General features: G+C 42.7%; 1 protein-coding gene across 3 annotated transcripts in view; it reads right to left on the bottom strand.

Moving 5' to 3' along the window:
* The window catches only part of myo7aa (myosin VIIAa), a 286,417-nt gene that overhangs the window by 160,301 nt on the left and 111,319 nt on the right, over positions 1-14,797 (bottom strand). For all 3 annotated transcript variants that reach the window (XM_063054640.1, XM_063054639.1, XM_063054638.1), the window contains 5 exons: positions 12,713-12,826; positions 10,517-10,670; positions 8,248-8,324; positions 5,692-5,811; positions 2,912-3,054 (listed from right to left, as the gene is read on the bottom strand). In XM_063054640.1, coding sequence (XP_062910710.1) covers positions 2,912-3,054; positions 5,692-5,811; positions 8,248-8,324; positions 10,517-10,670; positions 12,713-12,826 — 608 coding nt within the window. The remainder of the gene's footprint in view (positions 1-2,911; positions 3,055-5,691; positions 5,812-8,247; positions 8,325-10,516; positions 10,671-12,712; positions 12,827-14,797) is intronic.

Here is a 14,797-nt window from a genome sequence, read left to right on the forward strand (position 1 = left end):
CTCCCCCTCTCAAATCTCTTACTATCTCTTTTTTCAGTTAGTCCTGACGATGGGTCTTGGCCCGAAATGTCGACTGTACCTCTTCCTAATAATAAATAAAGGGATGGGGTAAGCAGGGGAGGACTCCCCTTCTTACCCCATCCCTTATTTATTATTATTTTTTCTCCCTTTTTTTCTTTCTCTTTTTCTCCCTCTGTCCCTCTCACTATAACTCCTTGCCTGCTCTCCACCTTCCTCTGTGCCCCCCTCCCCCTTTCTTTCTCCCCAGGCTTCCCGTCCCATGATCCTCTCCCTTCTCCAGCCTTGTATCCCTTTTGCCAATCAACTTTCCAGCTCTTAGCTCCATCCCTCCCCCTCCTCCTTTTAAATCTCTTACTATCTCTTCTTTCAGTTGGTCCTGACGAAGGGTCTCGGCCACTGTACCTCTTCCAATAGATGCTGCCTGGTCTGCTGCGTTCACCAGCATTTTGTGTGTGTTGCTTGAATTTCCAACACCTGCAGATTTCCTCGTGAATGCATTTCACTGTATGCTTTGATGTACATGTGACAAATAAAGCTAATCTGATCTAAACAATTTAAAAGGCATGAAGGAGAGTTGGGTAAAGGTAAGGAATTGTGTCAAATAACAGACAGTTTCTTTGAATGGTCAAACAGTTTCTCGGGATAAACTGCTTCTATCCCTATTTTTCCAGTGCTCAGGTCAATAATATCTCAGTGACATTTTGTCTTTATTTATTTAGAAATACAGCAAGGATCAGGCCCCAATGTGACGCACAACCCAGCAACCCAGCAACACTAGCCTAATCACAGGACAATTTACAATGACCAACTAACCTTCCAACTGGCCCTTCTTTGGGCTGTGGAAGGAAACCGGAGCACCCAGGGTAAACCCACTCGGTCATGGGGAGAAGGAACACAACTCTAAGATGGCACTAGAAATAAACTCAGAACTCTGACACCCCGAGCTGGTGATATTTAGTACAGGTCCCCCCCTGAGCATCTAACAAGTTCCATTTTATACAGATGCTCATGAGGAGTTGACTTGCCTACAAGTTGGAAGGTACAAGGAAAAAAATTTACACAATGGTAACTGTACCTCCTTGGTATTGTCATGAATGGCAAAGGCACACAAAACTGGTAAATTCAGATTCAAAGTAAATTTCAAAGTACATGTCACCATATACAATCCTGAGATTCATCTTTTGACAGCATACACAAGAAACACAACATAATCAATGAAACACCACACCCAATATGCAAAGAACAAGCTGTACAAATACAAAATAGAAAAAGATGACAGTGATAGACAGATGGATGGACAGACAAATGAATGAATGGAATGGAATGAAAATGAACTGATAAATATCAAGAACATGAGACAGTGAGTCCATAGGTTGTGGAAACAGTTCAGTAATGGGGCAAGTAAAATTATCCTCTCTGGTTTAAGAGCCTTATAGTTGAGGAGTAATAACTGTTCCTGAACCTGATGGTGGTATCCCGAGGTTCCTGCACCTTCTTCCTGAAGAAGAGATCAAGGCCTGAATGGTGAGGGTCCTTGATGATGGAATAATTACTAAAAATGGAGAAGGAAATGAAAGATGCTCTGCAGTTTGTAGGAACAAATATATGCATAGGTATGTTGAACTTCTGAATCTCATAATAATATAATGAAAAATACAAGAGATTTTGCGGATGGCAGAAATCCAGAGCAACACAGAATATACTGGATGAATTCAGCAGAGTGTAATGTAGTTCAAAGTTTAAAGTTCAAAGTAAGCATAACCAGGACTTGTGATATGCACTAGCTGTTCATATGACCATCCAGCACCAGCTCCCATGGCTTCACATGACCCTGATCCGCTGGGGGGTGGGGGGCGGTGTTGGCTAAGCAGGTACTACACCTTGCCCAAGGGTGACCTGCAGGCTAGTGGAGGGAAGGAACACTTTACACCTCCTTTGGTAGAGGCATATCTCCACCCAGCCATCGCAAGGTGTGTACACCAGATACAAACTTGAGATTCATTTTCTTGCAGGCACCCACAGGAAAAACAGAAGAAATACAATAGCATCCACAGAGACCGACAAACTTCCAAAGTGCAAAAGGGGGCAAACTGTGCAAATAGTAAAAGAAAACAACTAATACCAGGAGCATGAATGGCAGATCCCTGAAACTGAGTCCACGGGCTGGGAAGCCAGTTCAGTACTGAGGTGAGTGAAGCTGGTCCATGAGCCCAATGGCTGCAGAGCAATAACTGCTCCTGAACCTCGATGTGTGGAAACCAACACTCCTGCACCACCCTTGTGATGGTAATCGATAAGGAGAAAGGAAGATAGGACAAACACAGGCAGACAGGAGAGAAATCGCAGGTGGGGGCTCTTGGCCGTCGCGGAATGTAAAGGAAGTTTGTTTGTATCTGAGGATGTCCATAAGTTGGGCAGTTGTAACCCAGGAATGGCCAGTTTCCCCATGCCAAACAAATCTTTGGATTGATGGACATTGGAAGTTTTTCCAGAGCAAGGCAACTGATTTTTTACTACAAAAATATCAGACCAAAAATCTTGGGAAAAAGAACACTAACATGGCTGATGAAGATTTGATTTCAACATTTAAGAGAAATTTGAATAAGTGTATGGAGAGCTATGGCCCACGTATGGCTCAATGGAACTAGGCAGAATAATAGTTCAGCACAGAGTAGATGGGCCAAAGGGCTCATTTGTGTGTTGTAGCGCTCTATGAGTCCCTGACTAGGGACCAAATCACTTACTCCTGTTCCTAATATAAACACATCACTTAAAGCCAACCTCCCACTTCACTAATGAAACCATGAATATTTAGCACTCAGCAGTTTGAATGACCCAGATACCCAAGGTCAGGGTAAGGTGCTTGTGAAAGTATGGAGTCCAGTCTTACCTGTTCGAATGGAAGTTTTCAAACCCAAAGATATCTAGTAAACCGATCGACTGGCGCACGACCTTGGGCTCCCGGGATGGAGGCTTGTAAATTGCCGCGTTAATCTTCTCCACTATCCAGACAAAGAGTCGTCCGTAGATACCCTTTAGAATTAGAATCAGATTTAAAATCATCAGCATTGACGTGAAATTTGTTGTTATGCAGCAGTGCATTGCATAATAATAAAAATGATAAATTACAAAAAATATATATAAAAAAATAAATTAAGTAAGTAGCACAAAAAAAAGGGAAGAAATCAGTGAGGAAGTGTTCTTGGGTTCAATGTCCATTCAGAAATCTGATGGCAGAGGGAAGAGCTGTTTCTGAAACACGCGAGCACAGTATGTGCCTTTAGGCTCCTGCTCCTGAGGAAGTAGAGTGCACTGACGCACTTTCCTGGCAATTATTCTCTAGGTAGTTGTACCTGGATAGGCAATTGATAATATTTACAGTACTGTGCCAAAGTCTTAGGCATATATACTGTATAAATAACTATAGTGAGGTAGTGCTTGCGGGTTGGTTCATTGTCTGTTCATAAATCTCCTTGAAGGTAGCAACGAGAAGAGGGCACGTCAGGGTGATGGGGGTCCTCAATGATGGGTGCTGCCTTTTAGAGGCATCCCCATTTGAAGGTTTTCTGGATGCCATTGACAATGGGCATGAGAGTGTTGAAGGGAGGTAGAAAGTACATCCAGGTCAGATTAAAGAGCTTCAAATTCAAACTCATTCTATTTTGACTCCACTGTATTCATTATCACTTCTCTGCCTCCTTCATCAAATCTCTCCTGCTGACTTGACTGAGGTGTACAAGATTATATATAAAAAAAATTGCTTTATTTGTCACGTGAATGTTGCAACAATGAAACATCCAATGAATGTGCTGTTTGTGTCAACAACCAACCCTGTCTGAGGAGTAGTCTGCAGGTCTTATAATGCTTCCAGTGGCAACAACACAGCATGGCCACAACTCACTAACCCTAACCCGTACATCTTTAGAATGTGGGAGGAAGCAGGAGCACCTGGTGGAAACCCATGCAGTCCACATACAAACTCCTTACTGACAGCAGCGAGAACTGAACCCTGATCCCTGGCACTGTAAAGCATTGTTCTAACTGAAATACTAATGTGCCACCCCACTCAGCCCATCCAGCTCATACTTACTCCAAGTAGAATAATCCTATCAGTCACAGAACTCTGAAAAGGATTTTCCCCGGAGCTCTGAAAAGGATTTGTTCACCAACTCCTAATACCCTTTCCAAGGCATGAACCTACTGTATTCCCAGCATTTGGTTGGAAAGGCAAATCCAGATCATAACTATTCCCAAAAGGGGGAAAAAAAAAATCAAAAGATCTTGAGCAGGTTGGTACTTTATCCTTTGGAGTGTCGGAGACTGAGGATTTGATCTTCTAAGGGAGTCTAAAATTGAGGGGCATTGATAGAGCAAAGACACACAGCCTTTTCCCCAGGGCTGGGGATCAAGAACTAGAAGGTATGGATTTAAGGGATATAGGAATTGGAGGGTTTTCCCCCACTTCGAGAGTGGTCACCATATTCAGCTGCCAGAGGAAGTGGTTTGGGCAGGTGTACTGACAACATTTAAACAGGTACTTGGACAGACACATGGATAGGAAAGGTCTGGAGCAGGGCTTCTCAATCCTTTTTCTGCCATTAACCAAGGGGTCTGTGGAACCCCAGTTTGAGGACCCCCGTTTTAGAGAGATATGGTCCACACATACTGTGGGCAGATAGGGCTAGCTTGGATGGGAATGTTGGCTGACATGAACAGTTGGCCATGTTGTCCAATTCCAAAATTTTAAATGCAGCCTTGCTGAAACCCTGACACTGTAACACTGTAAACATTTAGGTCAGGCATCATCTGTTGAGAGAGACAACTTTTGTATTATTTGTCTAGAAATTTAACTCTATATCCCTAATTCCTAAACAACCCACAAAAGGTAATAAAAGGAAGTTATTTGCACTTCTAAACCAATCACTCTCAAGCTTCATTCTCCCCCAACCATCTCTCCACCCCCCCTCACCACCCCGAGTACAATCCCAGCCTCTTCTATCCAAGCTTCAAATCAAGGTGCCATTCTGTAACAGCACCAGTGACCCGGGTTCAATTCTGCCATTGTCTGTAAGGAGTTTGTTTACTCTCCCCATGACTCTGGGAGGGGGGTTCCTACACCATTCCAAAGATATGCTGGTTAGTAGGTTAGTTAGTCATTGCAAGTTGTGCTGTGATTAGGTCAGGTTAAATTGGTGGGCTGCTGGGCAGTGCAGTGATTGAGGTCCTCTGTTTGTCAGGGTCAACTATGGATGTTGTCTTCTACGTGATGCTCAAGCCAGGGCAGTACGATATGGACAGCAAGCTGTGGTCATGCAGCAGGCTCCCCCTCTCCACACAGCTGATGAGTCCAAAGGAACAGCAGAAACCAATAAAGTTTGGCACCAGCTGAGTTGCAGAAGTTGCCAGTCAGTGTTGAACTCAACATAAGACTGCTTTACGTTCTCCAGCTCTGGATTTCTCCCTGCCTTCCCTTGGGATTTACTCCCGAAGCCTTCCCCATGAGTGGGTATAGCCGCAAGGCAGCGGTGGTTTGGGATCAGAGTTTTCATCCTCCTACATGAGCTGCCAACCACGGTTAATGCTCCATCCGCCTGGATCAACTAGTTTTTAAGGCACCAATAACCCAGTTTAAGGCAGATTGCAGTGATTATTTCTGTACGAATCCCTCACCTTCACAAAAGCATCGCGGACGTCGAGAGCTTGCTCCATGTTGAGAGGAGTGGAGACCGTCTCTCCCCTCGTTATAATGGTGCGGCTGGTCAGGCAGTTCTGAAGGTCCAAGCAATCAACCTGAAGGAACAAGATAATCACCCCAGATTAAAAGTGCGTCTGTACTGGAGGTCTGTTGTTTTTACGTCAAACATCTGCATTGTAGTAAACGAGAACTGAATTGCCTGAGGTGATGAACTGGCCAAAGAGCCGGGAGGGAATGAAGAAAAGGCAAAGGATAATTTCGAAAGCACCTCCAGTTATTACACTTGAGTCATTTTCTAAAACTCCAATAATTTCACATCAAAATGCATACCAGAGTGCAAACATTTAAAGCAGTGGCTCCTAACCTGGGGTCTACCATGGACAACCTCAGTTAACGGTAGGGGTCCATGGCATAAAAAATTTGGAAATCCCCTTATTTAAGGCAAGTTAAAACGAGATGTGCTGGGTGAGTTTGTTTCTAATACACAGAGTGGTGGATGCTTGGAATGTACTGCCTTTGGATACACTAGGGACTTTTAAGAAATGTTTAGATAGGCATGTGACTGTGCGGAAATTGAAGGATATGGACATTTTTTTAGGGAGAAGTGACAAGTTCATTTGGGAATTTGACTACTAATTTAATTGGCTCAGCATAACATGGTAGGCCAAAGAGCCTGTTCCTATGCTATACTGTTCCACGTTCTGCATTCTAAATGTTGGGAATTTCTCGTGTTTTAGCACCTGGCTCGTTGGATTTGGTTTCCTGCGCTCACTTTTAAACTCACCTGGGCTCCATTTCCCAGCCACTCTTTAAACTCACCAGGTTCATAGAGGCAAAACATGGATATGGGCCATTCGGCCCAACCAGTCCCTAACCAAGATTCCCAGCCAATCTAGTCCCATACCACTCTAAACTTTCCTATTAATCTACCATCCAAATCCCTTTTAAATGGCTATAATTGTACCTGCCTCAACCAATTCCTCTGGCAGCTTGTTTTATATAGCCACCACTCTCAGAATGAAATACTTTCTCCTCAAATTCCTATTAAATCTCTCCCCTCTTGCCTTAAACCTATGCCTGAATTCCCCAGCTCTGAGAGAAAGACTGTGCACCCTGTTCATGTTCTTCTTTCTGTCACCGTCCTTCTGTTATTCTCCTCGTCATTCCTGACAATCCCCAAAGCTTCCTAACATTTATACTATTTTGCTACTCATTGACGTTATCTGCAGATGTTTTTCAGATAGCTTTGCTGAGACAAAGTAATTCACACAGACAGTCTAAAAGCTTCTGGGGACAGAGATCCCAGACACCCCAAAATTAATGCTTTTAGGGCTGACTCCGAATACATAACTATCCCAATTATTGATTGATCAGCTATAGCTGTGACCATATTTGATGTGCTAAGTGACAAATTCAGTCTGGTCTACAAGCTTCTGCGAACTCTTGTCACAATGGTGCAAATAACTTAACCAGTATTGTCTGGCTTGATAAAGGCCAATTAACACAACCCCATTGTTTTATGTCGATTAAACATGGGCTGACAAGACCTCATTGCTTAGTTATTTATAGGAACTGAGCAAGGAATATTGGCTAAAAGTTTACCTTTGCCTCAAACAACTCTGACCCTTTGGAAAGGTCATGCTGCTGTTCTAGAAAGCTGAGGTTAACAATAAGCCTCTTGGCCCTGGAAAGTGAACATCCATCACACCAGCATAGTCAAGGACAACTTCAACCTGCGATCAGACTCCTGAATGGACCTCCTGTACAATAAAGATGAATTTTACCTCACAATCTACCTCATGAGCTTTCACCTTATTGTCTACTTGGACTGCTTTTATATCTATATTCTACATTGTTATTGCTTTTCCTTTTGATCCACCTCAATGTATTGATGTAGGGAATGATCTGCCTAGATGGCACATAAACAAAACTTTTCACTGCACCTCACTACCAAAACAAACACTTTTTTCTTGCACACTGAAGTTGATACGTGTTGTACACACACACACTTTTCCCTTTTGAATGGAGAGGATGAGATGGGACTTGACAAAAGGTGTACAAAGTAACAAGAGGCACAATTCAAGTGGATAGCCAGAGACTTTTCTCCCAGGCTAGTAACAGGGACATAATTTTAAGGTGATTGCAGGAAAGAATTGCTGGGGGGTGGGGGGGGGGATGTCACAGGCAATGTGTATGTACATACTCGTGCGCACACACAGACAAACACAGTGGTTGAATACCCTGCCAGGTGTAGTGGTAGAAACAGATGCACTACAGACATTTAAGACCCTTAGATAGGCACATGGATGATAGAAAAATGGAGGGTCATGGTGGAGGGAAGGGTAAAATGAGGGGTTCTCAACCATGGACACCTTGCTTAATGATATTGGATATAAAGTTGTATATAAAAGGTTGAGAATCCCTGGGTTAGATTGATCTTAGAGAAGGTTAAAAGGTCAGCAAAACATCATGGGCCGAAGGGCTTGCCCTGTGCTGTAGTGTTCTGTGTTTTTAACTGTGTGGATATTCACCTCAAGGAGAGCTGCAGCTGTCAACAGCTGGGCAGAGTAGACCACCTCACACGAATCCAGGTTGTCGTACACTCGAGCTGAAGGATAATAGAAAAGTAGAAGTTGTCTCAATTGCAGTCAAACTTAAATCCCTTGCTTGTTGTACAGAGTACACAACATTGCTACATTTATATCCTGCTAGATTTGACTGTATAATTGACATTTTCTTTGCTTCAATGCTTGCTTGTATTTTATATAACTACCTATATACATATAACTGTTTACTACACTTTCTAGTGGTCACAGTTTATATATGCAAATGTACGATGTGTCACCTAGTGGTTACAGTTCTTTGAATATTTTTGGAAGCTTCTCTAGTGTTGCATTATTAGAACAGGGGCTATCTGATTGGATAACTGTTATCTAAACATTAAAATGGAATATTTCTTATCTATGGCATACAAGGAGGGCAGAGCACTTAGTCTCACAATCTTCAGTCTTTTCTTTTCATTTCCTCATTGTTCTCAGGCACTCTGCTATTCCCCATTTCAAATTCTCTTTGTTCTATTAGTGCTTAATAAAATGATCGTGAAGTAACAAAGTTCATGTCTCATTTTTGACTTCTAAAAGAATCTCGGACCAAAAGACATCAGAATCCAACAATCCAAAATGGCCAGGGATTGTTTCTTCCTTCTGCAGGCGTCTTGGAAAAAGACATTGGCCAGCACCTTCCCACAAGCCATAGTCAATCAGTTTCCCCAGAGGTCCATGCCCTTTTAATCTCTGGTGTTGAGATTGCTGAAGATTGTATTTGGGATATCAGGAGTATCAAAATGGTTTGAGGTCCAAGATGCCCTTCACAAATTTTTGGAAAACTGGAAGTTAGAACTCCTGAAGGCAAACCTGCTATTCAAAATCATGGCCAGTCCTGTGCTTCACTAACTTTTCTTTGGAACACATCATGGGACCCAATTCAAAACCTCTTAAGCAAGCAGATAAGAAATGACAGTTTGCCATGTGGCCCATCAAGGCTACTGCATCAATCACAAAGCAACATCTCATCTTATGGAGACCCAAGAGGCAGCAGATTCTGGAATCTGGAGCAACACAAAGTCTCTGGAGGAGCTATGGGTGGCACATTGGCTATTACTGTGCCAGTGACCTGGGTTCAGTTCTGTCAGTGTTTGTCTGGAGTTTGTACATTCTCCCCATAACCATGTGGGCTTCCAGTTCCTTCCCACGTGCCAAAGACATATGGGTCAGTAGGTTAATTGGTCACACAGGTGTAAATGACAACGTGGGCTCGTTGGGCTGGAAGGCCATGTAACTGTGCTGTACCTCTAAACAAACAAAAACTTAGTAGATCGAACAGCATCTGTGGGAAGAAAGGAATTGTCGACATTCAAGTCCTGACATGTAGGGTTTTGACCTAAAACATTGTTTCTTTTCTTCCCACAGACACTAATCGACCCATTTATCTTCCTCCAGGAGATTGTTTGTTGCTCATTTAACCTTGGCCTCGGCTTCACTTTCCTCATCCCCGAAACCCTGCAACATAAACTTCTATTTTAATCCTGAATATAATGAATGATTCAGCCCCACAAGAATGCCAAAGTCAACTTTCAAAGAAAAATCCTCGGACAACCTTAAACAAGGTACCCTTTATTTTATTTAGTGACAGAGCATGTAGGCATAATTTGCTACTCAGTTACAGTGGTTTGTCTTTTTTTAAAAAAAAATACATTTTTACCTATTTCCATTGAAACCAATTAATTGGGGCAGCTGCTTAATCGGACCAGAACGTGCTGATCACAATATGTCACACTTAACTACAATTTGCTGTATTTATTATTGCAATTTATAGCTTTTTTATATACTGCTGCCGCAAAACAGAAAATTTCACAATATAGGTCAGTGATAATAAACTCAACTGATTCTTACTTCAATTCTACAAGCTGGATAGAGGGTTCCCAAAAATCTGTACTAAGTATCTTTCTTCAAAGCCCCAATAAGAAACCACCCTGTTCCGAAGACACTCTAGAACCCAACTTCAGTCCGTTAACCCTTCTCTGAACAACATTCATAGAGTTGCACAGCACAGAAACAAGCCATTCAGCCCACTATCCCCATGCTAACCACTGAGCACCCAACCGTTTTAACCCCATCTTCCAACATTTGGCCCGTAGCTTTCTCTGCCAAGATGATTCCTATAGCGAATGTGCCCAAGATAATTTCTGCTCACATTCCCAGCTTGCTCCAACACAAAGGGCCGGGTCGCCTGAAGACTTACGCTCATAGGCCAGGTTGCCCATGTGTAGGATGGCAGCCATCAGCTTGCTTATCTCCCAGTTCTCTGTGTCGGTGAACATGAGGACCTTCATGGCAGATCGAATGTTGGCGTACTCCTTGCTGTCGTCTCGGCCGTCACAGAAGGTGCACTTTCCCTAGAATGAACACCTCAGATCAGTTGCACGGGAAATGGAGGGGGTGAGGGAGCCCAGGGAAACAATGCACCAGAGCATCTAACCAGGACCGTACAAAATCCAAACCCAAACATCTGCTGGACCTTTATAAAGGTAGTCCTGGACTAAGAACTAGCTGGGTAGATGCAGAGATGGAAGTGATACTGGACAAGTATCCAGACTCCAAATTCAAATCCAACTGAGGAAAATTTAAAATTCTGATCATAACACCAAAGTGGCTATAATAATAAAATCATAAGACTATTAACCAAATCCTTTAACTACCCAGACCATAAGATATAGAAGCAGAGCTAGACCACTTGGCTCAACATTCAATCAAAACTGATTGATAATCCTTCTCTCAGCCTTAGCCGCCGGCCTTCTCCCCCTATCCCTTTCATGCCCTGACCAATCACGAATCTATCACCCCCTGCCCTAAAATGTACATAAAGACTTGGCCTCCCCTGCTGCCTATGGCAAAGTATTCCACAGATGCACGACTCTCTGGCTAAAGAAATTCCTCCTCATTCATGTTCTAATAGGATGCTCCTCTATTCTGAGATTGTGCCCTCTGGTCTTAGACTCTCCCTCCATAGGAAACATCCTCTCCACATCCACTCTATCAAGGCCTTTCACCATTCAATAGGTTTCAATAAGGTCACCCCTCATTGTTCTAAATTCCAGTGAATACAGGCTCAGAGCCATCGAAAACACTTCATATAACAAGCCATTCAATCCTAGAATCGTTTTCATGAATCCCCTTTGAACTCTCCAGTTTCAGCACATCCTTTCCAAGGTAAGGGGTCCCAAACTGCTCACAATACTCTAAGTGAGGCCTCACCAGTGCTTTATAAAGTCTCAACATTACATCCTTGCTTTTGTAGTCTAGTCCTCCTGAAATGAACGCTAACGTTGCATTTGCCTTCCTCACCACAAACTCAACTTGCGAATTAACCTTTAGGGAATCCTGCATAAGCACTCCCAAGTTCCTTTATGCTCCAGTTTTTTTGTATTTTCTCTCCATTATCAAACCCTGCTTTAAATATACTTCAACAGCCACCTGTGGCAATCCATTCCAGATTCATCACCCTTGGCTAAGAAATTTCCTCATCTCTGCTTTGAAGGATCATTCCATCATTCATTTGGAATTAATGTATTAAATGGAATTTACCTTGAATAGTGGCTGAATAATTTAATGACTTACCACTTTGAGGCCCTCTGTTGGCCAAGGTCAACCACGAATGTTGCGCCTCAGCTGTCTATGTGATATGCAAGCCAGCACAGAAGCCAGGCCAGAACGATATGGAGAGCTAGCTGTTGGCCAGGTAGTGGCTTCCCCTCTCCACGCAGTTGATGAATCCAAAGGAACGGCAGAGACCGATACAGTCTGGCAGCATTGGCATCACAGGAGTTGTCAGTGTTGAACTCAACGTTGGACTGACTTAGCAACTCCAAGTGTAAATTTTTTCTTGGGGTCTACTCCCAAAGCCTTTCCCATGAGTGGGTATAGACGCAAGGCAGCAGAAGTTTGAGATAGGGGTTTTTCCTTTTCCTAGATGAGCTGCCAACTACAACTGATGAACCCCACTTGCCCATAGTGACTGGTTTAAAGACGCCAGTAACCCGCCTTTGCCCCTTTTCCTTTCAGTGAAAACTGTTCTGCTGGGCTTAGTGGCTAAGACACACATGTAAGCCAGGAGCTGGACTTGATTGTCAGAGGCTATTTGAGATACACTCCATTGGCAGCATTGGCTACCATCCCACTACCCACCCACCCAATGGTTATAACAACCTTAGGGACCCCTTACTACTTTAGTGACATACCATACTGGATTTTTTAATCTTCCTGATGTAACCTTCACTACAAATGGGATTTTCTAGTAATTAGTTACTTTAATACTATTATTCCACTGGAGGTTTCCTTTTCTGAACCAATTTTTCCTTACACTTAGTCCACAGATTTCTGAAAATCACCAGAGCAACGTTACACACTCCTCAGTCGATCAGCAGTCCACAGGTCTCACCATGGTCAAGTAGGTGTAATCTGTCGGCTTCCCCAGACCCAGTTTCTTCTTCTGGTCAGGGCTCATCCCCATCAACATGCAGTAGAAAATGTGATAGTTTCTCTCCCCATCGGCCTGTGGAAGGGAAAGAAAAAAGTCAACGTGGGTCGAAGGACCTGTACTGTTCTATGTTCAAATTTGGCAATTAACTGGCTCCACACCAACCTCAGAATTCCTCCCTTCACCAGAAGAATGACAGGGGGTCAGAACACACTGCATAAGTTAACAAATTTCACAACACATGCCGGTGATTATAAACCTGATTCTGATTCTATATTGAGTGTAGTTTTGGACCCTTTATTTGGGAAAAAACGTGCTGGTCTTGTAGAGGATCCAGAGGAGGTCCACAAGATTGATCCCAGAAATGAAGCACATGAGGAGCATTTGATGGCTGTGCCTGTATTTACAAGAGTTTAGAAGAATGAGGGAGGATCTCACTGAAACCTATCGAATATTAAAAACCTAGATAGAGTGGATGTGGAGAGGATGTTTCCTATAGTGGGGAGTTTAGGCCCAGAGGACACAGCCTCAAAATAGAGGAATGTCCATTTAGAACAAATGGTGAAGAGTTTCTTTAGCTAGTGAGTGGTGGATCTGTGGAATTCATTGCCACGGACAGCTGTTATAGCCAAGTCATTGGGTATATTTAAAGTGGAGATTGATGGGTTCTTGATTATTAAGGGCATGAAAAGGTTATGAGGAGAAGGCAGGAGAATGAGGTTGAGAGAGATAATGGATGGACTAGCAGAGTAGACTCAATGGGCTGAATGACTTAATTCTGCTCCTACATATGACTTGTGGTTTTATGGAGATCAAGGCAGAGACTTACCAGAGCAATCAGGGATGGATGATAGATGCTGGTTTTGCCACCAACCCTAGAAAACTGTTAACCGAAATAACTCAGTAAACTGTATCCACCTTGTAACGCTTGGATACTCGGCTTGCTGGAGAGATTGTAGACCAATAAAACACTTCCTGTTTTCTTTTAAAAGTTCATAATTCTTGGGAGGCGAGGCAATTAAAGCAAAGTTGAAGGAGTGTTTACTAACAAAACAATGTCTTAAGGCAATTTGAGGTAGTGTAATAGTTAAGGTATGCTATTCTAACACCAGTGACAAAGGTTCAATTCCCACCACTGCCTGTAAGGAATTAGTATGTTCTCCCTATGACCGTGTAGGTTTCCACTGGGTGCTCTTGTTTCCTCCCACATTCCAAAGACATATGGATGGGTTAATTGTTTAATTGGTCATATGGGCATAACTGGCCAGTGTGGGCTCATTGGGGTGGAAGGATCTGCTCTAGTGCTGTATCTCGAAATAAAAATAACGGTGAACTCTGCACTTTTTAAAAACTATTTCAAAGTACTTGTGTATGGAATGATCAAGTTCAAGTTTAATTTTATTGTCATTCAACCATATACACGTACACTGCCAAATGAAACAATATCCCGCTGCACAACAATAGACGTAACTCACACAAAACGCAAAGTAATATTTGTTTGTTGGTCAACAGTCTTTGCGCCAGGTTGATTATCCAAATGTTGCAAGGTAGATGCAGTTTGCTGAGCTTTTTGGGTTAAGTAGTGTCTCGTGTCAGGGGCAAGACTAACGTCCATCATCCATCACTGATCGTCCAGGTGAGCCTCTGCCTCGAGTTCCATAAAGTATCTTACACAAATATACTCACAAATAATGAAGTGCATTTATGACACGTTAAAAAGTAAACAGCATATTGCTACTGGCGCTTCATACTTAATGATCTACCTGGATGAACCCTTACAAAAACTTTTATAAATATCTCCCAACACGTGGCAATAATAAAGCTTTACCAATTACCACACATTAATAAATTGAAGTGAATTGACTTTACTATTTACATCCTTCACATACATATGTGAAAATCTTTACATTACATCTCCATCTAAATGTGCAATGTGCAATTTATAGTAATTTGTAATAAATAGTATGTACAACAGGGCAGTCAATACAACATAGAAATACAGTTGTGTCAGCATGAATTAATCAGTCTGATGGCCTGTGGAAGAAG

This window comes from Mobula hypostoma, chromosome 7, assembly GCF_963921235.1.
Source record: "Mobula hypostoma chromosome 7, sMobHyp1.1, whole genome shotgun sequence".
Taxonomy (NCBI): Eukaryota; Metazoa; Chordata; class Chondrichthyes; order Myliobatiformes; family Myliobatidae; genus Mobula; species Mobula hypostoma.